Here is a 22934-nt window from a genome sequence, read left to right as displayed (position 1 = left end):
AGGTGCCTGTTAGTCACCTCAGGCTGTGTTTGTAAAAACTCTGGTTGTTCAGGATGTCTTTCAAAGAGCGAGAAGTGTGACTGATGATTCCAGCCACCGGTACAACAGAACGATTAAGAAAATTATGTTTTCCCCTATAAAACAAAAAGAGAAAACACATTGTAATGAATTAAACTAGCGTCCCTAAATTACAGTCAGATCAAGAACTACAGTACATAGTGTTTGATAGATCGTTAAACAATATCATTCAGTTTATGACAGAATGAAATGTGTTTTGTTTGTGGGGGGAGGGGGTGAAAGGTTCATTTATTGATTTATCTGTGATGCAGTAAAGACTGGATAATTAGCGGAAAACTTTAAATATATTTTACTTTCTTTGAAGTAAAATACACTCCACATCATTAAGGCTGGGTCATGTAGCAATGCCACGTGCAAGGTTGTCAGGCTCAATCTGTGTGCTTTACACAACACAAAAAACAATACAGTTCCAGTTGCATTTTTCTCATCCTTGGGTATACTTCCTCACACTTTTATTAAATGTGTGGTATTAAGCTGTTTGTACAAAACACATTTTAAAAAAAAACAAGAATCTTTACTGTATTTGTGGATTATCACCACTTTCTAAAATGGTTACAGCCATAGATTCGTACTACTGTGGCAATGAGATATGTGATGACTGAGACAAGGTAGTAGGAGGATATGAACCAGGCACTGCTGGATGTGGACCGCAGAGCTCCTGAAAAGAAAGCTAGAAACAACATAGAGAAGCATCAGACTAAGAACGTCTGCAGGTTACTAGTTTTATGTATCGGGGGGGAAAAAAGTATAGAAGATAAACCCCACTTTTTAATTGTTGCTGTTGTGGTTAAATATCAGTTTGTTTTTCATTCAGGTATTTTGTGTATTTGTAAGGGGATGTAATTGATTAAATAAGTACTTGATTAACCACAAGAGAGCTTTAATTGAGCCCTTTTTTCGATTAATGAAATATAATAAAGCAAACACCAAAAAGGCACAATGTACTACTGATCAATCATGCCAGCTTATGAAATGTGCCCATACAAGCTCATATAGTAACGATACAACTGCAATACACCTGCAGCACTATAACAGTGGCATTTATATTACTGTAATTCTAGAAGTCGATAAGAAACCACAAGTATTCCTAGAATGACTGGGATGGGTATTTTTTTTTTTTTTTTTTGAAACAATCGTCACTGCCTTCAATAGCTGAGGTCACATCAAGAGATACTTTTGAAATGCAATCTCCTTTTAAACAATCATTGATGTTGTGTTTCACAAGTCCCACTATAGTGCAGTATAATTGAATATGTGGTACTTACTCTAGCCTCTTGTACATTGGGCTGAGCTTGTCTACCCGTGATGTATCTGTTGTACCTTCATCCAAAACACTGTCAAGCTGCAAAGATAAGAAATTGTAAGTTTAGTTACATGTACAGTAGCTATGTACTGCATTATAAAATACACTGCCCTGCACTAATTTGATCTTAAAAACTTAAAAGTACAACAGTGCTTCTGCATCATAAAAAAAGATACAAGTAAGACCCAACATGATATGTTTGATCTGCTGTATTCCCATCTGACCTGACTGGCCTTTTCTTTGTCATGTTTCAAGAGGTTTTCTTTCTTCGCTGAGTGACTGTTCTGTGTACCCTCACTCTTCACAAAGAAGAGTACTACAGCACTGAACAAAAAGCAAAAATGTTCAATAAATGCATATGTGTTTTTTTATTTCATTTAAATTTGATGTAACCAAGAACAGTGTATTGGTCAAACAGTCAGTCAAATTATTATCAAATGGTAGGACATTCCATTACCAGTGTAAAGTGCAGAGCATTGTGATACACAGCTGCTATGGATACTGCTGACCTCCTAGGAGATGCGCTTGAACAAACACTTGTCAAGGGGACTGTACCGTAAGTAAAGCGATGTTGGGTACTGCAGTGTTTGTGGTTCACGGTCACCTTGACGAGGTGCAGCAGTGATAGACACCCAAGTGCTATGAACCACTTCATCAGAACACAGATTAAGCATTGGCTTTAAAAATATAATTTCCCTGTGCCTTAATCCTGGTGTCCCAATATAGTTTAAGACTGGATTTGGAACCTCTTGCCTATCTAGTCCAAACCAACCAAATCTGTAAAAGAAATTACAAGATGTATTCCATGTTGGGTTTCTAAAAGAATGCATGTTCATGCAAGAAGGCAGCAATCCCATAATGCAGCTTCTTCAAGAGATGATGCCTATTGATCACACACAATATGCAAAGAGTCGTGATTTTGTCCAATTTCAATTGTATATTAATGCTATTATTGCCACTGTGTTTTATAAACTCTAAAGTTACCTTGAGGTGGCCCAGCCCATCAGAAGACTAAAGGTTGCCCAAATAAGGGTTCCAACACCAAGTATTGGAATAGCAGTGATGTTTCCTGAACACAATATGATTGTTATAACATATTAAACTCACCATAGTAACGCCATAACCTCTCCTAGAAGGATTCATATTGCATTCCTCTGTTTCTTTCAGTTGTAGTAGTTCCAATCCTGAGGGCACATAGATTTAAATAACAAACGCACTGCTTATACTGCAGCGAGCCAGCGGATCACGCACGCTACAGGGCCGTCGGACAGCCTCGCCACTAACACGGCAGCAGACTACGGCTGCATCCCAAACCGCTCCCTCGCTCACTCGTTACCTTCCCTTGAGGGGCGGAAGTACTATGTTCGCCATCTTAAGGGTTGTCCCAATTCCTTAGGGAACAAGTGAAGGGAGCTTTATGTGGACTTCACTGCACCCATTCGACTGAGTGTACAAAACAGTTCTGCGGGATTGTTTTTGTGCTGAGGTCCCAGTAAATGGTTGAGGGACACATTTTTACACGTTACTTATACTTTGCACAGGGATGTCTGTAATCTCTAACTGGCTGCAATCATAACTATTGTACAATGTATTTAATACATTGTACAATAGTAGGGTAGGGTAAAAGAAAAACTACTACAATAATTTATTTTCATTTATGACCAATTCCCTTTCCTTCACTTTATGATTTTATTTAGTGATTATTGAATTATTGTAAAATCATCTACTCACAGTTGCAGTCTCATTTCTGTCCCAAAAAGAACTTGAAATGCTACAATATATTGATGGACATTACATAAGAAAATTAGATGTCTTTTTTTTAATTTTGGAATACCATATTCCTTCTCAAAAAAGTGTTTTAATATTAGTCTTTAATAAAGGAAACGACTACTTTAATGAATTTTCATGTATCTATTTCAGTGCAATGTAGTTTCTTCATTGTAATAAAGAAATACATTTTTTTAACATTTACATTTCTGTTTCTTCATAAAAAATAATGCTTTCTGGGGAGAGTAAAAAATACATTAACTTTGATTCATGTTCTAAGGGTTAGTCTTAAATGAATTCACCATCCAGTTCTTGTGTACTTTTCTATGGTAAACTGAGCATGCATGACTTCAAAACTCAGCAGAATATCCCAAAAAATGGACGGAGTTCGGAAAAGCAAAGTGGCCCTGAATTTGGGATGTTATCTAAATACCAAATCAGCCCAGAATTTGGGACGTTATCTGAAAACCAAATCGGCCCAGAACCCTGAAAACGAGCAGTCTATATGTAAAACTGTGATTACATTACAGATAAACTAATGAATCCTGTAACAAAACTGTAATAGTGGGCAGGATGTATATTTGCAATTTTTTTTCCATTGCATTTGCATAATCCAACTGTTTAAACATTATGTATAGCCTACAGTTTAAACTATGAATAGATAAGGACTATTTGACCAATGCAATACAATAATGTTCATGTTAAGTTGTTGAAAGGCACTGGTCTCTTAAAAAACCCATAAGTGAAGGAGCTTATATAGGCCTTTTTTTTTTTGTGGGTGTTAGGTGAATAAAATATGTTGCATCCCGCCTTCTATTCAAGTTGAGGTCTGATAAACCCCTTGTAAACAACCTGCGACTCACTCACGGTTCGTTGCCCCTTTAAAAACAGACCCAGGACACAAAATGAAGTTTTCCAGTGCTGACGCACTATTTTTAATAAACACAAAAACAAAATAAAGAAAACAAACACCTAGCTCCTTCGGAGCGCTGACTAAACAGTATGCAGGTTCCTGACTAACTCGCAGGATGGCTAAGCTGTTTACCTGGCATAAAAAAAATAAACTGCCCCGTTGTACCACAACCCCTACTTTTAAATCAACTGCTCGGACACAGAACAGACCACCTGTGTCCTTGTACTCAGCAGCCTCGAGCAAACTAACTGTTTCTCTTAAATACCCTGCACCTGGTTCTAATTTACAATTACCACCAGATGCAGGGGATAATTAACAATAAAGCAGAATGTGCATACACACATATTTTAAGCAGGGAGGATATTAACGCCCTCCCCCCACCCGCTGTCTTACACCCTACACATGACTATATATTGGTGGACATTACATAAGTAAATGAGATGTGCTTTTTTTGGAATATCATATTCCTTCTCAGAACTGTGTTTTAATATTAACCTTTATGTGGCAGGGTAGAAAAGCCCTGTACATAATTAGAGGGGGCAGGGCAAAGCCCTGCTTGTAAATATATGCATTATTTTGGTGCTAGATTGGGTGAATTTGTGTATGTATTGTGATGGCGGCTTGCCATGGGTTCAGCGGGAAGAAAGGGCAACAGGATTTCTTTGGCACTAAAAGGGCCGTTTATTGCTCCCGCTGCGGGCTAGGCTGGCGTTTAAAAGTGCCGTTGGTGTTTGAAAGGAAGGTAACAAATGGATAGACGCTGGTTCTCTCGACTCTCACCCTCCAACACTCGCTGCCACTCACTCAGCACACTCTCATCAATAGCACAGAGGCTGCAGCTTATATAGAGTCATCAGACGGGAAAGAGTGGACCTGGGTGGAACCAGGCTGCAGCAGCTACACAGACAGACAGACACACGACACATACTGAACGTGAACACATCATACAACTATTTACAAGCAAATCCCGCCCCCCCCCAGCGGTTCAATGAAGCACCAAAACATCCCATTCATAAGTCCTGCGGGACCCAACGCTACAGTATTTAGTTGATGGCTGTGGCGCATTGTATTATTATTTAAAACAAATGTATTGTCTAGTGGGTTATTTAAACGGGGGATGTTAGTGTGTATGATTTGAATGTATTTTGTGAAAAACATGCCGTTTTGTTGTTTGGATGTGGTCTGGCAGATGCGATGATAGCAACTCGTGTGAATGCATGGTCGGCAGTCTGTGATTATTGATTGTCAGCCATGCAAACTAAAACTCTTGCAGAAAGTGACCATCTCCAGATTATTTATTTGACTAATTTATTGCTCATCTGGAGGTATAAAAGCCTGCAGCTTTTCTTGTTCAAGGGGAGTGTTCAGAGTGGAGAACACGAGAGACGGGAGTGAAACAGAAACGAAACAGAAGCTAAAAACCAAAACAATTGCTACTCTTGCTGGAACATTAATAAATGCGCCGCAGCGCTTCCCTACCCCAGCAATGGTGTCTGTGGACTTCCTGGCCTGACGTCACCACCCTCCACTACCCTGTCACACTTTAATAAAGGAAAACAGCTGCATTTTATGTATTTATTTCAGTGCAATGTAGTTTCTTCATTGTAATAAATAAATAAATAAACTTTTTAAAAAACATTTAAATGTTATTTATGTTTCTTCTTAAAAAAATTCTGGGGAATTTAACATTGATTGATGTGCTAAGGGTTACTCTTAAATGAATTAACAATCCAGTTCTGGTGTACATATTTATGGTAAACTGAGCATGACCTAGAAACTTGGATTGTCATCTGTAAGAGCAGAACATCCCCAAAACTGGGCTGAATTCGGAACAGCAGAGTGGCCTAGAATTTGGGACGTTATCTGAAAAGCAAAGCGGCCCAGAATTTGGGACGTAGACTGAGAACAGGGGGGGTCTATATGTAAAACTGTGATTACATTAGCGATAAACTAATGTATCCTGTAACAACACTGTAATAGTGGGCAAGATATATACTTGCAATTAAAATAAATCACGCAAACGATTATAGATATATTCTATTTGAAAGGAAAATGTACATCACCACAGAAAGCCAATAATTACATTCATGCATAACATGATAATTTATATAAATTAATAGTCACCCATAGTTTGTTATATTAGTACAGCAAAATACCATATTATATTTTAATTAAAAGGTTCTGGAAAGCAGATATCTCTCTCTTTCTCTGATCACAATGTTAAAAATACCTCCAAGCTTTCCCACTTGTGATGATGTCATATTCCTTTGACAGAAGGACCAATCAAAACTCAAGACTGTTATGCATTTCCATCCCAAAAACCGGGCCTATGTCATACCTTGTCTTATTTCTATTGTTAATGACATGTTTCTGTTGGTATATGGATAGTGTTTCTAGAAATCATTAGGAAAGTTAATACGGATTAAAAAAGGCTGTTTCTGTGGCTGGGGGGGCCGCTGGGGAGCTATTGTAAAACAATACCTGTCCATTTTACACTTGAGTGTTTTCCAGTGTTTTTTCTTCTCCTGTTTGGTTGTGTTCTGATTCTTGATTTGAATTGTTCCACGCAGCCTGTTCATTCTCAAATGCTATGTTGAGTTCTCCATGTAGACCATTCAGACTTGAATCTTTCATAACAGCAGCTTCCAGCGTGGGCTTATCTTCAGAGTTATTCTGGCATATTCTTTTGTATATCTGATACACTGCAACCAAAAAAAAGTAATAATATTGTTAAAGGCTGTAGATTGTATCAAGTTTTGAGAACTGGTTATGTATAAGTACTGTGGGAACCCATCACCATCATCATTTGAAACTCTTAAATCACTTCATTTCATGGCAATTCAAAAGGCTGGGCGCTCACAAGGAGGCCTTTGTGCTCCCATGAGTTGGGATCACTTAGCTTGTTAACGTCTCTGTTGTTAAGTCTTGACACCACGAAAAAGGGGTCTTTAGTTGACGTATGCCCTATTTTTACAATGAAGTGCAGACTGTAACATTAACTGCTGATTAAATCCCTTGCACAACACCCACCTGCAACGATCACCAGTCCATCCAAAAGCTGAAAGGACCCGTAGATCATTGGGAATGTGAACATGAGAACCAGCTGCTGTGGCGGAAAAGAAAGCTGAAGCACTGTGGAACAGATTTGTACATTCTGAGCTCCTGTTTCCATAGCGATGGTGCGGCACCTGTGAAAACAAAAGCCAGCACTAGACCCTCCTGTCTTGAGGGGTCGGAAAGTTTAGCAACAACACGGCTAGCAAACCAGACGTTGCATACACATTTTCCAACAAGTATTGGGACACTGGTTTGAACAAGCTTCTTGTTTGTATTGTATGAACTGGATCAATGCATACATAAAAAAACCACACGACTGCAAGACTGTGTCGTGGTGTTCTGGATGATAACGGTGATAATGATGTATTCCAGCATGATAATACTCCTGCTCCTGCATACTATTCAAATATTTCTGACCTCTGGTTGACAAGGCTAGAGTAATACAGTACATGTTGATTAGTACTGTATACCATAGGGCCAGGCAGAGAGCAGCTGAATCAGTAACACATTATTTTAAGTTATTAATTACACCATATACAGTACAGCAATATAGTGTTGTAATGAATTTACATTGTAGTTAATATTTACTTAAAACTGTAATCCATTTAAACTTGGAAAAGATTTTGCACCCTAATCAGTTTAGAATTACCTAAAGAAACACAGGACTATAAGTTTCATGTACTGTTTTAGTGTGTACACCAGTACCACTACAGAGTGTTTGATATTTGTGGGTGTACTTCCCTTACCTTTGCCAGGGTTGTCTAACACTAACCGCCAAAAGAAACCCAGACGTGTACCCGATCATAGGGTAGATAATCCCTATAATCAGAACCGACGTGTCGGTGTTCCACGAGCCTTTATAGAGCACAGCACTGGCAGTGCCAACAACTATGATCAGTAAGCAACCAGCTGCAGAGCCCACCTAGAGACGATAGAGGAAAATACAGATTTACTCTAGGAAAGTGAAAGGTATGCAAAACATGGCACAGAGCAGTGGCCTTCACTTGTATGACAATAAGCTCACCAAAAATGTAATAAAGAAAGATTATCTAGCCATGTTTTCAAAGCTTTTACTCCATATAATTAACTCCCTTTTTTATAAAGAGGTAAAAATGCCTGTTAACCAAACAGCTATGTGATATAATTCAAGTTCTGTTAAGCATTCCAAAGGTGTTTGTTTCTCGTTTTGTAACATTTGCATGATTTTTTTAACGTCCTTTAAAAAAAAATAGGAGTTAATTAAAGAGTGGGAGAAACAGTTTTGAAAGTATGGCCCTATCTAAAAGAGAAATCATTCAGTCTGAGGGCTTAAATTGCAGGAACTCGAAAGTTATTGAAAAAAAAAACAACTTTGCAGGTCTGACCTAAAAGATCAAATAGCGGGTTTCAGTGATAACATGTTCCAATAAGAGATTTTTTTGCAACAAAATTATTTCTACATTACATTAAAAAATAAATGTGCAGATAAATCCATAGCACAAACTAAAGAAAATAAATGCAATTGTCTAACTTGTTATACATTATTGCTATTATCTTATATGTTACATTATTATTTGTCTTAAAAGTGCAAAACGCATCACACTGTAGAATGAAGTCAAATGAAACCTGCTGAATAATGTGATGTCAACATATGCATTACATACCACTTTGTAGTTTCCCATATACTTAACGAAAACGAACAAAATGTATGGCATTTCGAAAAAATGTGACATTTCGAAATCTAACATGAAATACTGTACTACTCTTATGCCTTTCGGTAGACTTTTGCGATATAATTTTGTAGTTTCTTTGATTACATGAGTTTAAATAAAACATCTAAAATATGTTCATGTAGTTATTGTTTTAAATTAATTTAACTTTTGGCCATATCTGTAAGCAGAGAGAAAGGACATTCCGAAAGCTTGTGACAAACAAGGGCAAACATTTACTGTAGTACCTTCAGGATTATTTTTGCCAGCCTCGGCCACTTGTAATTTACAAACACTCCACAGCTGACGGGCGCAATCAAGGTAACCAGTGTGACCCCTGAGAGAGGAAAGGAAATCGAATTGAGATCTGCTAAACTAGGACTTCTTCTTCTGACTGCAGAGTCACATGTACATGCAGTACACTGTGCAGTACAACGTGCACTAACAGAGTGCAATTACTGTTCACAGAAATATCTGTTCATCCACACACTACAATAAGAATTCACATTTGAGTCGTCAAAACTGCGCCACAAAATCATATAAGGAATAAAGTCCACCCAGTGGTGCACAATAAGGCTGTAATTCTATCAAGGGTTTCTGGTGACATATAAATCACAAGAGCACTAGCTGTGTATAATAAGGCTAGAACACAGAAGTTTATAGGATGATTATCGTTACAACATACAACATGGGGCATGTTCAACTGAAGGCAGGTTACTGTCGTTGTGTTACCACAAATAGACACTGATATTGCATTGAACAATAACTATACCCTTGTAAATCCGTAATCTGTAAGGGATATTGTATGTGTGTAGACCAGTCTGTATTAATCCAACTGGAAGAAGTGGTCATTTTAAGTTGAATGGCATGCCTTTCTGCTACTACTTCATCACATGTGCTACACATTTTGACACAAAATAACTTTACCTTATATTTAAAATGGTTGTTCTGCTACTGTACCAAGATAATCATTAAAAAAAATCCTCGGACACACAATCACATATTTAGCTATAGCAAATATCTTCTATAATTTTATAAAAAAAGAAAGCAAGTTCTCTTCTTTACCTATGTTCAGGTATGGTATTTTAATGCTGCCTGTCTGGACCCAGGTCTGTGTGTAAATGTAGAGGCACAATGGCATCATCCCCATTCCCAGCACCGTTGAACAACTTGTCATGACAATGCTGAAATAAACAAGACAAATAAATTATACAAAAAAGTCATTAAAGGTATGCCCCCAACAGCCAATTCAATGCATATCTTTTCAAACTCAACACTTTTCTGTTAGATATAATATCAGATGTGTCATCCATTATTAAGGAAATAATGCTTGAGTTTCAGATACATGATTTTGTTCATCTACAGTAAAAAGTAAAGAAAAAATGCACAAAAGTAGTTTTTGTCCATATCTACCAAAGTAAAAGCATAGCAAAGTGTAATAAAGCATAGTGAAACCATGGTCAAACATAGGTAAGCATTGCAAAGAATAACAGGATAAGGTAAAGCATATTAATAAACATGGCAAACCAGGGTAAACTATGGTAAATGATAGTATAACCATGGGAAAAGTGAGGTAAGACTGCAAAAATACCATGGTAAACTTTTACAAGGGCCTTTACCTGAGGTCCATGTCTCCATCAATCCAGTAGGTGACAATGTTTGAGATGATTCCCCCGGGACAACATCCCATGATGAGAACAGCAACAGCCTGCGCTGGCTTCACAGAGAAGCCCACAGACAGGAGGTATGCAATGAGGGGCATCAGCCCAAACTGGCACACAATCCCCACAATGATACCCCAGGGTCGCCGAAGGTGAAACCACAGCTTGCCCACTTCCACTGTGCAGCCCAAGGAAAACACCACCAGAGCCAGCATGACAGTCAGAACAACGCTGAAAGCAAAGCTTAGTCTGTCATTAGACGGTTCCAACTCTACTGTCTCATTGCCTGTCACGTTGCCCTGGCAGTCCGTGTAGCTGCTGCAGTTCAGCATTCTGTTCTCGAGGGTGCAGCTCTGCTGAAGTACAGTTGTTAAGTGTGCTTGGGAAAGGCAGGTTGTAGCCTTTTTTTCTTTCTTGCTGTGTTTAATCAAGTATGAATGGAATGCCTGTTCCTAAGTGGATTCCGGAGAGTAATCGGGTTCATTCTGCTGGATTCTCAAGTCATTGGAAAGCTTATCGTATGGATCACACCTCTAACAGCCTGCGTATCTAGACTTGGCCAATGTTCTTATGAATACTTAATTCCTTGAAAAAAAAACCGAATCTGTTCAGTGGGGTTTAGTAACATGTATTTAACCTGCATCAATCCATGAACCCCAGTCCCAAAGTTAATTCATACTACACAGTACTTAAATCCACAAGAGCAATACAACAGAAATGTTGAACCTGATCATACTTGCTCAACACAAACCTCTGGACTTTTACCAGGATCTAATGGAGTCATAATACTAACGTTTTAAAATCAATTTTCTTATTGCTTATAAGCACTAGGAGCATTATTGCTCCAATCCACCTCCTTCTTGTGTTGAATATCTTTAGGTTATTTGTTTTTTGGGTTTGTTTTAGAATTTCTTTTGGGACAATATGCAGGCAACACTATGGATGATGTTGCCGCTGCTAGTTCAAACTCCCTCCAATGGTTTGCATGGAATCATACCATGTGACCTACAGCACAGGCTCCAGCACTTTATATATAGTGATGAATTTAAAATATTTACATGTCTTGAATTACCAATAATATATTACAAGATAAAAAAAAAAGATTTTAAAGCACTGGTCATCCATTTGCAGAATTCCTAGTTTAGCTATGTAGTGGTTTTGTGAAAATACCCCAGTACTATTAAGAAATCATAAAAGTTGTTTTCTCACGCATCTCATTTAATTAACTCAAATGTTCACAGCCAAGTCTCTTATTTAGAAAAAAAGAAGCAAGCTTGATCTGAAAGTAGTCTTTAAGCTAAACACAGGTATTCTAGAATAATTCAAACAGAATATAAGTGTGAATGTTTTATTAGAACAGAAGAACTGTAAGAGTTTGAAACTAAGAGAATATAGTGAAGAAATTAACTTACAGTAAAAACTTCAGTCAAAGCAGAATGGTACCAGTCTGTGTCAAGCATATAGTAGGTCTGCCAAAGAGATTGTAATGAATTTGGTACCCTTGTCTTCGCTTGAAGCAAGGCAGTACCATGTGTAGGAGACTGGAGACACTCACTCTTGGCAACTGACGCTAGACTTACTGGTCAGCAGTTTAAAATCCAAGGTTTCTATGATAATTGATCTTTTTAAGAAATACCTTCTGGTACAGGAAAGGGAGTATATGGTGAAATGTCTCAGTAAATTATAGAAATTAATGAAGACCTGGTAAAACAAGTGAGGGGGGAGCAATAGTGTAGGACCATGTTTAGATTTAAGTAAGAATACAATATATTTGGGAAAATGCTTACAGTAGAGTTTCCTATTAATAAAAACTAACCTTTACAGGAAAGCAACAAAAAACAAAGAGGGAGGTCACGTTTAGTTTAAAGCATTAAATAGCTAATATAGGACTGTTACATTTTGACTATGTTTTTGATTTAAGTAATTGGATCTATATTTACAGACTTAAAAGTTTGCTTTAAACCTTCTACCAGCCTTTATCCAATATGACTTTGTTAATTGTTAAACCACATCTATACATGGAATAAAGCCAACCTACTGAGAAGGATGTTTTTGATGTTGAAAGGGAAGTTGTGGAAGGGTGGTGGGAAATTCACTTACAGACAGAAGATTTTATTTGTAAACTTCCTTTTTTTAAATTTATTTAGCCCGCAGAGGGCGCTATTGTCTGTGGCCTGTATACCGGCAACAGTAATCAGGACCACAGGTTACCAACACAGGTAATTGCAGGCGCACTCACAGGTACTCAAAAATAATTATGAAAACCAAAGGCGAAATGAAAAAGGGAAAATAAAACACAGTAATAAAACTACAAAACAAAAGTGCTGCTTACACAGTGCCCCCCACTGCCGCTATGCCGGTCAGCTTGGGTCTCCGTCCTACGCTGTTATGCACTATACACTGGGGTGGCCAAGGTTCCTCTATCACTACACACGTCCCCTCGGGTACGTAACCATGTATTTTAATAAATAGTTTATTTAAGGCTGGCTGTCTTCCTCAGCCATGCTTGCCTGATTTTATTCTCTCGCTCTAAGTGTTTGTTTACACTCACCTCCTCAGGTAGCGTCACTGGGCTTCCCCGGTCATGGCCACCCGAATGCACAACCAAGCACAGTTCTTATGGGCTGAGCAAACCCCCAAGGCCTGCCTCTCAGCCACTCAGAGAGAGGGGAAGCCAAAACACCCTCTTCCCCACCTCTCCGTGTCATCGCCATGACTGACAGGCGGATCTTGCGAGACTGCTGCCCTCTTCCTGCAGAACCATGGACACAGATCTATTTTAAACCCAGGCTGGAATAATTAAACAGAGTAGGTGTTATATTCTAAAACACATCTCTCTATATGTATTCTTTATATCTATATATACTTGTTTGCTGTATTCAGGAACTCCCTGGTACCAAAAGAGAATAACATCAGTTCAAAATTTCACCTCACATATTTTGGAAATGTAGGGGAGGTGGACTATGGGATGAGGGCCAATTAATCTTATAGAAAGAGTTACCGGGTGTATTTGAAAATGTTATTCACTGGAAGGACAGGAGCTGTCAAGGCACATTCATGTTTAAGATTTAATTAAGACATAAGAAGCGAAGCAAAAACTCTATAAAAACTGAGGTAAAATCCTAGTCAAGTATCGCTCAACTTGCTAACTACAAGTTAAGAACATAAGAACATAAGAAAGTTTACAAACGAGAGGAGGCCATTCAGCCCATCTTGCTCGTTTGGTTGTTAGTAGCTTATTGATCCCAGAATCTAATCAAGCAGCTTCTTGAAGGATCCCAGGGTGTCAGCTTCAACAACATTATCGGGGAGTTGGCTCCTATTTTTTTGTTCTGAATGCCCCTTAATCTAATCTCCACTTGTGACCCTTGGTCATTGTTTCTTTTTTTAGGTCAAAAAAGTCCCTTGGGTCAACATTGTCAATACCTTTTAGAATTCTGAACGCTTGAATCAGATCACCTTGTAGTCTTCTTTGTTCAAGACTGAATAGATTCAATTATTTTAGCCTGTGTGCATATGACATGCCTTTTAAACCTGGAATAATTCTGGTCGCTCTTCTTTGCACTCTTTCTAGAGCAGCAATATCCTTTTTGTAATGGGGTGACCAGAACTGAACACAGTATTCTAGATGAGGTCTTACTAATGCATTGTAAAGTTTTAACATTACTTCCCTTGATTTAAATTCAACACTTTTCACTATATATCTGAGCATCTTGTTGGCCCTATTTCCCAGTTCTTTATTTTGGTCCTTGTTCCGTATTGGTTTGTTTGTTGTTGTTTTGTTTACTAGTGGGATTAATAAACGTGCGCTCTAGCGCTTAAACTGCAGCTTTCCAGCTTCTGAGTCTCCTTCCTGTCGGTAACAGCTTGGGCCCTGACGCTATCCTGCTACAGTGCCCATATTCACAATACACAATAGTGAGGCATTTACTGTAGGAGAAACCTTGGCATAGAAGCTATAGATTCAGCAATTATTTTATTAATATACAGTACTTATAATTAACCAGGGCCTGTATTTATGACTGCCTGACTGATTTCTAACGCACTGGTATGTGCCAGCTAAGCAAACCCCAGCTCCTCAAAACAACATTTCTGAATGTATGCTCAGCAGCGCAGGTTGAGGGGCAAAGTCTAACTTATTCAGCAAAATGCCAAAATAAGCTAATTAAACGTAGGCTTATGTAAGAATGCAGGGACTGTATTATTCATTTTTTGACAGATGATAGCAATTTAATGTTTTCTGTTCATTCGAAGGTAAGCCAGCCATAAAGACAATATCATATAGCTGTGTATGGTAGAGCCATTAAAAGATGACTTCCAGTTTTAACTGCACACAAAACCTGGAAACCTTGAGAAACCATGTTTGTCTTGTGGGTGTGATTTGAATTCCCATTTTGTTTTGCTGGACAGTTGTCTTAGTCTGCCATCTTCAAAGAGTTTCTCTTCTTCTATAGCTGGATAGGGAAACAACATAAGTAGCATGTCAAGTCTTAAGCAGAGGTTAAACTATAACTGGGTCACTCCAGGTGAAGTGGGCCAAGAGGAGTTGCTCGGCCTCTTACATCACTGACTTGCAGAATGTGGTCTCAAGCTGGATTGGCAATTCATATATAGGAGCTAGGTTAGCAGTAGTTAGTTAATTATTTAGCTTTTTATTAATAAGTGTTCATGGAAACTGCTTAAATCTCCTGACTTCTGCCTCCGCAAATCCAACTGCTGCCACCAAGTGTGGAAGAGTAGTATTGCAGCCATGCCAATCCAGCTTGACCACATCCTGCACATATTTTCTGGCTCAATTGGAGGTGGGTATACAAAGTAATTATATAGTAGAGATGGGTTTCCAACCCCAATCTACCAAAACAACAGACAATATTCACAATAGTTTTTACTGTGTCCTGCCACAGGGCTTTTGTTTTGTAAATGTTATACATTCTCACCATGTGGGACATGGTTTACTCTTGTAAGAATATAGGATTTATAATCTATATTATAGGGGGCTGGGCACATTTGTCTCTCAGCTTTTGTATTATTATTATTATAATTTATTTCTTAGCGGACACCCTTATCCAGGGTGACTTACAGTCGTAAACAAAAATACATTTCAAGGATCACAGTACAAGTAATAATACAATTAAGAGCAAGATAAATACAATGACTTTGGTTCTAGCAAGTACAAGTATGACAAAATACGATTCAATAACGGAGCAGATAACAGTGTCAGTGATAGTTACATCAGGATATAATTAAATACAAAATACTACAGATTAAATAACACTTGACACTTGAGGAGGCGCCGGAAGGTGGTCAGGGACTGGGCAGTCCTGACATCTGTAGGAAGGTCATTCCACCACTGCGGGGCGAGGGTGGAGAAGGAGCGGGCTCTGGAGGCAGGGGAGCGTAGAGGAGGTAGAGCCAGTCTTCTAGTGCAGGCGGAGCGGAGAGGTCGAGTGGGGGTGTAGGGAGAGATGAGGGTTTGGAGGTAGCTGGGTGCAGTCTGGTCAAGGCATCTGTAGGCGAGTACAAGAGTCTTGAACTGGATGCGAGCGGTGATCGGGAGCCAGTGGAGTGAGCGGAGCAGTGGAGTTGCGTGGGAGAAGCGAGGCAGAGAGAACACAAGGCGAGCAGCGGAGTTCTGGATGAGCTGGAGCGGACAGGTGGCGGATGCAGGGAGGCCAGCCAGGAGGGAGTTGCAGTAGAGAATATGTCTGTTTTGCAGAGCATGGCATTTACTTATACATCACAGGATAGCAAGTTAATGATTCTGGGCATATTGTCAAAGAGGAGTCATCTTATCATCTTCACCTTGTAGAACTTGCAAGGGAGGGGCCTAGTTTGAACAATGGTGGGGTGTCTGTTAAGAAACACCTGTTTGCCGTGGGTATGTAAGGACTATGTTTTGTTAGATAAGGATCTTTAGTTTGATCCTGCTAAGGTCCCGAGTGCTACTCTGTAATGTTATATCCTAATCTGCTTCAATAAGGAATACGTTATTTCAACTACATGTTCTGGTGTGAAAGACTCCTTACACTCTCTGTTGCAGGCACACAACACCTACCCTGGAACCCTTTTCTCCATTACAGGTGATTTATACATCATCAAGCACTTACACCATAGTAAAAAGGTAAATGTAAATTGGGCTAATGACATAGATCTTTTTCAGTATTCAGTGATAATAGGAATAACAGTGATTCAAAAAAAGTGTTCTAGTTTTGTAACAAAATCGGCTTGTTAGTGTATGCTTTACTTCAACGGTGACCTACAATAATTGGGCCAACAATTGTATTTAATACAGGCAGTTTTTGAATCTCTTACCTTGTACAGGTGGAGTGCTGTACTTCTTTATGGATTTAACATGTCTAAGAGAAGACACATTAAACAGTTCCACCTGAAGGAACAAAGGAGACCTGCTTTCCTTGATTCTCACCCCAGTCATGAAGGACTTTGTGATCAGAGCAAGTTCCCAAGGATTATGTCTAAGAAAACAACATGTAAAGAACGCTAGCTGGCATGTCTTACAGCAATAATAATAACAATAACAACAATGCCATATTTACAGCTGCTCATAGTTGATTATCTGTGTGGTATTCACAAATGGGCTTAACAGCACCCCTATGGGCATTTTTGTTACATCATCGTGTTTCCCATGGCTTGTTCTGTGTCAGAACAAAACATTCAACAATCTGCACGAGCTACAGTAAATAAGCCACATCATGTGTGGATATTCCCTGAGCCAAGGGACTTTATGCCAGGCTGTACCACCTACAGTGTTGACCAATGCTTACATTTTATGAAAGTTGGCAGCGGTCAACACTCTTCTTGGGACAATGTGCATCTTGGACTCCATGGTGTTAATATTTAATAGCATGGCAGTTACTTATCCACAAAGACCTTTGTTGGGTTCTTGAAGTTTACTTCTCATGCAGTATGTTACCTAGAATTACAGAAATATAAACAGGTATGTTTAACATACCTATAAACACGTATGTTAAACATATCCCAACATGACTGTAAATACCACTGCATGTACAGTGCATGTAATAATGTGACATACCTACAATATACATAGGTGCTCCCATATGCTCCCATAATAATGTACCCCCATAGTAATGTAGTTTAATCAGAATTGAAAAAGACTTCTAATTTAAAGTTTGTTTTAGTAATAATATAATTACACTACCATTGTTTTATAGTTAAGGATGAAACAGGTCTACTGAGATCCAACCTAAAATCATCCTGGGGGTCAGCAGGGAGTTGGAAGATTTGGGAAAGGGTGTTGGGAATAGAGAGGGTGGTGGAGGATGCATCCAGGAGGCTGGAAGAGGGCTGGGCATGAAAGAAACAGAAGAGGAGGTGTTTCAAGCAGGAGTGAGCAGCTAGTCACAAGGAAGAAATCTGACAAGCACCTAGGAAAGGAAATTAATCACTACAAGATATAGGAGAGAAAAACACCTGGGGGACTGGGGCTGCTGCCACACACCTGAGTCACTTCTTCCTTCCTATCATGAGCTGGAGTAATGTGTTGAGTTTCATATAAAAAGACACTACAGTATTAGAATCTTTTTTTGGTTTGCTTCCAGGGGATAACAGAGATCATTTATAACCCCCTCTACTGATAGCTAGTGTAATGGCATGCATATTTTCCCAGCAGCTAAAACTAAGTATCGGGCATATAAACAAACTAGACTACTATTAAAGCAGAGCACATGGAAGGATAATCTATTAAAGCAATTCTATTCAGTTCTAATCTATTCAATGCAGATCTGATAGGACATTAGAAACATTGGGGCAATGACAGTCTTTTCACAACAGATTCACGTGACATACTGGTATTTCATACAAGCAAGACAAGTATGCCATCACCATATACATCCCCCAGTTCAGGTAACAATATGAAATTGATACCCCTTGAGTTTACATAACTCGGTTGTCTGGACCGTGAACATGACGTGTATAAAACGTTTTATAATAACGTTTTAATATGACCTCACAGAAGCCCTACATGTCACTAAAAAGTTATTTTTTATGCCACACTATTACTGTAGTAGGCTACAGTAATATTCTTAACATATCCTCCTAATTTAACAACTGGTAAAAAAAAAAAAAAAAAAAAAAAAAAAAAAAATGCAGACCTATAATTTCTAATTTCCAAACAGAAATTATTTTGCTTATATAAATCTGACTTTTACGGTACCGGTTGTCTCTCGAAAACAACACGAACATGAATCGGGCTATTGTAATTCTTATTCAGATAAGATCACTAACCTTAAAAAGTCGCACGTAAACCGGAATATGAATCGATTACTACCGCGGTTATCTTGATGGTGAGAGTGATTCAGTAGTTATTTCTACTGTGAGAGGTGTTCTGAAGCAGGAGTGTTCAGCGCAAAAACCAAGAGCAAAAGCATAGTCTACGTCTATGCTGAAGTTCAAGGGTGTGCACATCACAGGAGTGACTTAATAAAGAGTCAACGTTAATGTGAGTATTTATTTAATTTCATTTTTTAAAAATACTCTACATACCTTTGTAATATATATGTGTGTGTGTGCGCGCATGTGTGTGTACTGTCTGGTTACATGTATTGTAGCGTTGCTGGGTTCCACGATGAATGGAATCAGACAGGGTAGGTAGTTTAAGGCTTGAACCCGTATTTATTTAAACAACAAAATAAATATAAGCAAGGGTAGGGTACTGGGAGCAAACACAAAATAAAGTGGTGATACGATATTTCTTTTTTTTCTTTCTTTCTTTTCTTTTTCTCTTTAATCTTCACTTTCCACACTCTCACTCTTTCTCTAGCCTGGCACTTCTACCGTTCGCGTCCATAACGGGGATCGAGGGCAGTGCGCCCCCTGTTTATGCCCTCTCTCGACCACTGTTCCCTTCCAATCACACATCAATTCCTCCCTACACCCCGACTCCCGCTCCTAGCATGCACTCCTGGTCGGGTCGCTGGACAACCCGGCACATAAACGCACTAGATCTGAAAGCGGTTCACCTCACGCTGTAACATTTCCTCCCTGTGCTCCGCAACCCACATGTCCTTTTCCGCAGGGACAATGTCAGTAGTTGTGTACATGAACCACCAGGGAGGGCTTCGGACCTTGGGGTTACACCGCATAGCCTTTCGGCTACTGATCTGGGCACAAAGACACTTCCTGTCCCTCCGGGCTGTACACCTCCCAGGAGTGGTGAATTGGGTGACTGACCTCCTCTCCAGGGAGGGTCCTCACCTGTCAGAATGGTAACTGCACCCTCAGGTGGTGCAGCGCATTTGGGAGCGCTTCGGGAAAGCCCAGGTTGATCTATTTGCCACGGCAGAGCCGACCCATTGCCCCCTGTGGTTTTCCCTCTGCAGCTGCGGAGGTCCACTAGGCGTCAACCCCCTAGCGCACAAATGGCCCAAAGCGCTTTTGTATGCTTTCCCGCCTATACCGCAGCTCCCTGCCTTCCTCGAAAAGGTCAGGAGAGACCAGGTGACAGTTCTCCTGATGGCCACCAGGTGGCCCAGGAGAATCTGGTTTTCGAACCTCTGCCAGTTGCTGCGAGGCCAGGCGAAAGACACCCTCTGGCACCCAGAACCGGCTAGACTCCAGCTGTAGGTCTGTCCACCCTAGGGCTCTCAGACGCAGTAGTCGGCACACTGCAGAACACTAGGGCTTCTTCCACAAGAGCGTTGTACGCCTACAAGTGGAAATATTTTCAAAATTGGTGCATGGCCGGAGGCCATGATCCCGTGTATTGTCCTATAGCAGTTATTTTACAGTTTCTGCAAGATCTACTAGAGACGGGTAAATCCTCCTCTACGTTGAAAGTGTACCTAGCAGCCACATCTGCTTGCCATGTTCCCATCGACTCAGTATCCTCAGGCGCTCATATCCTGGCAACCCGTTTTCTAAAGGGTGCTCAGCAGTTACGTCCTCCTATAAAGGACGTCTTCCCCGAGTGGAGTCTAGATGTGGTACTGGAGGCTCTCAATAAGGCCCCGTTTGAGCCTATACATTCTATAGAGCTGAAGTGTCTCTCTATGAAGACAGCCTTTCTATTAGCTATCACCTCCGCTAAGTGGGTCAGTGAGCTACAGGCACTGTCCATGGATAGTTCCTGTATGCACGTTTGGGACGATGGAAACAGGGTGTCACTGTGCACAAACCCTGCTTTCCTCCCTAAGGTGATTACAGCATTTCACTTGAATCAATCAATGGAACAAGAGACTTTCCATCCCCCTCCCTTCACGGAGGAGTCGGTTAGAAGATTAAATTCCCTCTGCCTGATTTGGGCATTGAGATGCTATGTGAATAGTAAGAGAGCGCTGCGTCAGTCTGACCAGCTCTTCGTCTGTCATGGTGAAAGGACCCGAAGTCAAGCCCTATCTAAGCAGCGACTGTCCCATTGGATTGTGGACACAGTCTCGACTGCGTATACTAATGCCAGCCTACCCCCACCTGGGAGGGTGGCCGCGCACTCTACCAGAAGTGTGGCTACATCATGGGCCCTCTTTAGAGGTGTCTCGTTGACCGATATCTGTACTGCAGCTAGCTGGGCTACTCTGCATACATTTACTTAATGTCGTAGATCCTGCCTTCAATAGGCACTAGGGTCCTTGAGGTTGCATGGTCACACCACCAACACTAGATGGCGGTAGCGAGATGTCCCTCATATGCTGTCCGCTCATTCGTCCTCGCGACAGGTTTGGTATACTTTCCCAAAAGTGTAATTGGCGGTCAGTGACTATTTATTACCTCAGTGAGGCGGGACTGAGGACGTCACTCTTCGGAGGGGCCTATCGGCAGCTTTGATATAAAATGCTCAGTGAATACCTGACAAGCAGGCATATCCCAAAAGTATAATTGGCGGTCATCTTCTCTTTCAAGGAACGTGACTTGTGTTTTGAAATCGACTAGTAGAGTCCCCAGAGTGTTTTTTTGTGTGAGTGCCTTGAGTGTACTACACTTGACTACACTGGGCAGCTAAAGCGTGCTGCTTTACCAGCCAGCGGTACACTTACAGCTGAGCAGCGTAGTGCTATTCAGACTGACAAATAAGAAAAGAAAATAAATTCCAAAGCACATTGTTTTGGCCGTGTGCTACAGCCAACTACGTGCAGTCTCTGGTTCCTTTTTGCTGTAGTCCCGCTTCGCTTCTGCTCTTCTTGGATGCCTTCTGCGTTCCTCTCTGTTTCTCTATTCTTCTTACTCCAGCCTCAGCAGCAGCAGCAGCAGCAGCCCGCTACATATCCACACGTCCAGGGCATGCCCCGGTGCACCAGCCACCAATCCCAAGCAGACACAGCTTCCCGCTCTGGATCCCCTGATGGATGCAACATCTCCTCCCTTGGTTTTGTCAACAATGTTGCAACTGGGTATCCTAACGCAGTTACAGCAGACCCAGTTACACAATATATGCACATGCATATACAGATTTTGTGTTTGGTTTTGAGCGAGCGCACTGGGCATCTATCCCACAATATTTATTTGCATGAACACAATGATTTACTATAGCCTCAAATCATACATATTTTTTTCATTTATTTTAAATTAGCGACAATGACCCAGACATTAATTTTAACACCAAAATCTGGTCAGTTTTTTGTTCATCAATTTTAATTTAATGTAGGCCTACATGTTTTATGTTGTTAATTGTGTATTATAATATGGAAGAGCCAAAATTTCAAGTTATTTTAATTCTTGCATGGCCATAGGACTCTTCAGTACTCTTCCATATTATACTTTGAATGCTGAAGGTAATGTATTTCTGATTTAACATATGTATATAAAGCTCCTTTAAATTAAATTAGTTTTCTGTTTTCAAGAATGGAGGAGGGTGATTTGAAGAAGCTGCAGGTGTCACAGCTTAATGCTCACCCCCGGCTAACTTTCACCCCCGTGAATTTTAATCTAATCTAATTCTCCCTGTCGTGAATTTTAGCCTCGGGAGAGAATTAGCCTAGGCTACAATTCACAGGCATGAAAGTGAGCATCAGGCTGTGACAACGGCCACGTACCTTTGAACTCAGACTGATGATGATACAAGAAGAAGGCTTGCTCAACAGACAAACCATTTAAAATCTTTGTCTGGATCTGGAGGGGGATTAGGGCTCTTTTCATTATTGCTGTTTTCCACATTATGCTAGCGTTAATTTTCTTATTAGATTAACAATCTGAAATGATTCTTTTATTTTTTTGTTGCAGCTTTGTGCTAACTAGGAACTTTAGTTATCTCATATGTACTTAATTTAAACATGTGCCACACCCTACTTTCAGATTGATTCATTATTTAACTTGCTCTAATCTACTACTATTTTATAAAATAAATATATATCGTATTTGCAAACCACCACTTAATTGTCGCTATGCCTATCACTTTGTTTACAGGCATTTGATTGATATATTTTGCTAAGCTGAAAGGGGGCTGCGACTCATTGCTGCTACACTGAACGATAAGGAACAATAACTGAGGCAGACAAAGA

At 40.0% G+C, this 22934-nt stretch overlaps 1 protein-coding gene across 3 annotated transcripts; it reads right to left on the bottom strand.

Moving 5' to 3' along the window:
- Nucleotides 1-16: 16 nt before the first annotated feature.
- On the bottom strand, nt 17-11206 carry LOC117408828 (sodium-dependent organic anion transporter-like). Of its 3 annotated transcripts, XR_004663831.2 has the most exons (8): nt 10426-11206; nt 9872-9990; nt 9055-9143; nt 7865-8040; nt 7092-7249; nt 6543-6763; nt 1344-2565; nt 17-134 (listed from the first exon to the last, which is right to left on the bottom strand). XR_004663831.2 is itself a non-coding variant. In XM_059019492.1 (7 exons), exons 1-6 carry the CDS (start codon nt 10797-10799, stop codon nt 6552-6554), a joined length of 1128 nt encoding a protein of 375 aa, XP_058875475.1. In that variant the 5' UTR covers nt 10800-11206; the 3' UTR covers nt 824-2565; nt 6543-6551. The 3 variants fall into 3 exon arrangements, 2 of the variants coding, with proteins under 2 accessions (XP_058875475.1, XP_033870058.2); XM_059019492.1 differs by lacking the exon at nt 17-134 and having other exon boundaries at nt 824-2565; XM_034014167.3 differs by lacking the exons at nt 17-134; nt 1344-2565 and having other exon boundaries at nt 4055-6763; nt 10426-11203.
- Between the last annotated feature and the right edge of the window lie 11728 nt (nt 11207-22934).

The sequence above is a fragment of the Acipenser ruthenus genome, chromosome 1 (assembly GCF_902713425.1).
Source record: "Acipenser ruthenus chromosome 1, fAciRut3.2 maternal haplotype, whole genome shotgun sequence".
In the NCBI taxonomy this organism is placed as follows: domain Eukaryota; kingdom Metazoa; phylum Chordata; class Actinopteri; order Acipenseriformes; family Acipenseridae; genus Acipenser; species Acipenser ruthenus.
Note: the sequence above shows the minus strand (reverse complement) of the source record. Positions and strands in the feature narration are given on the sequence as shown.

Coding starts and splice junctions, on each gene's coding strand:
- LOC117408828 (XM_059019492.1), bottom strand. CDS start 10,799: ATGCTGAACTGCAGCAGCTACACGGACTGCCAGGGCAACGTGACAGGC. Junction 9,144..9,871: donor AATACCATACCTGAACATAG/GTAAAGAAGAGA, acceptor TTCCTCTCTCAG/GGGTCACACTGGTTACCTTG. Junction 6,764..7,091: donor TGGACTGGTGATCGTTGCAG/GTGGGTGTTGTG, acceptor TTTTGGTTGCAG/TGTATCAGATATACAAAAGA.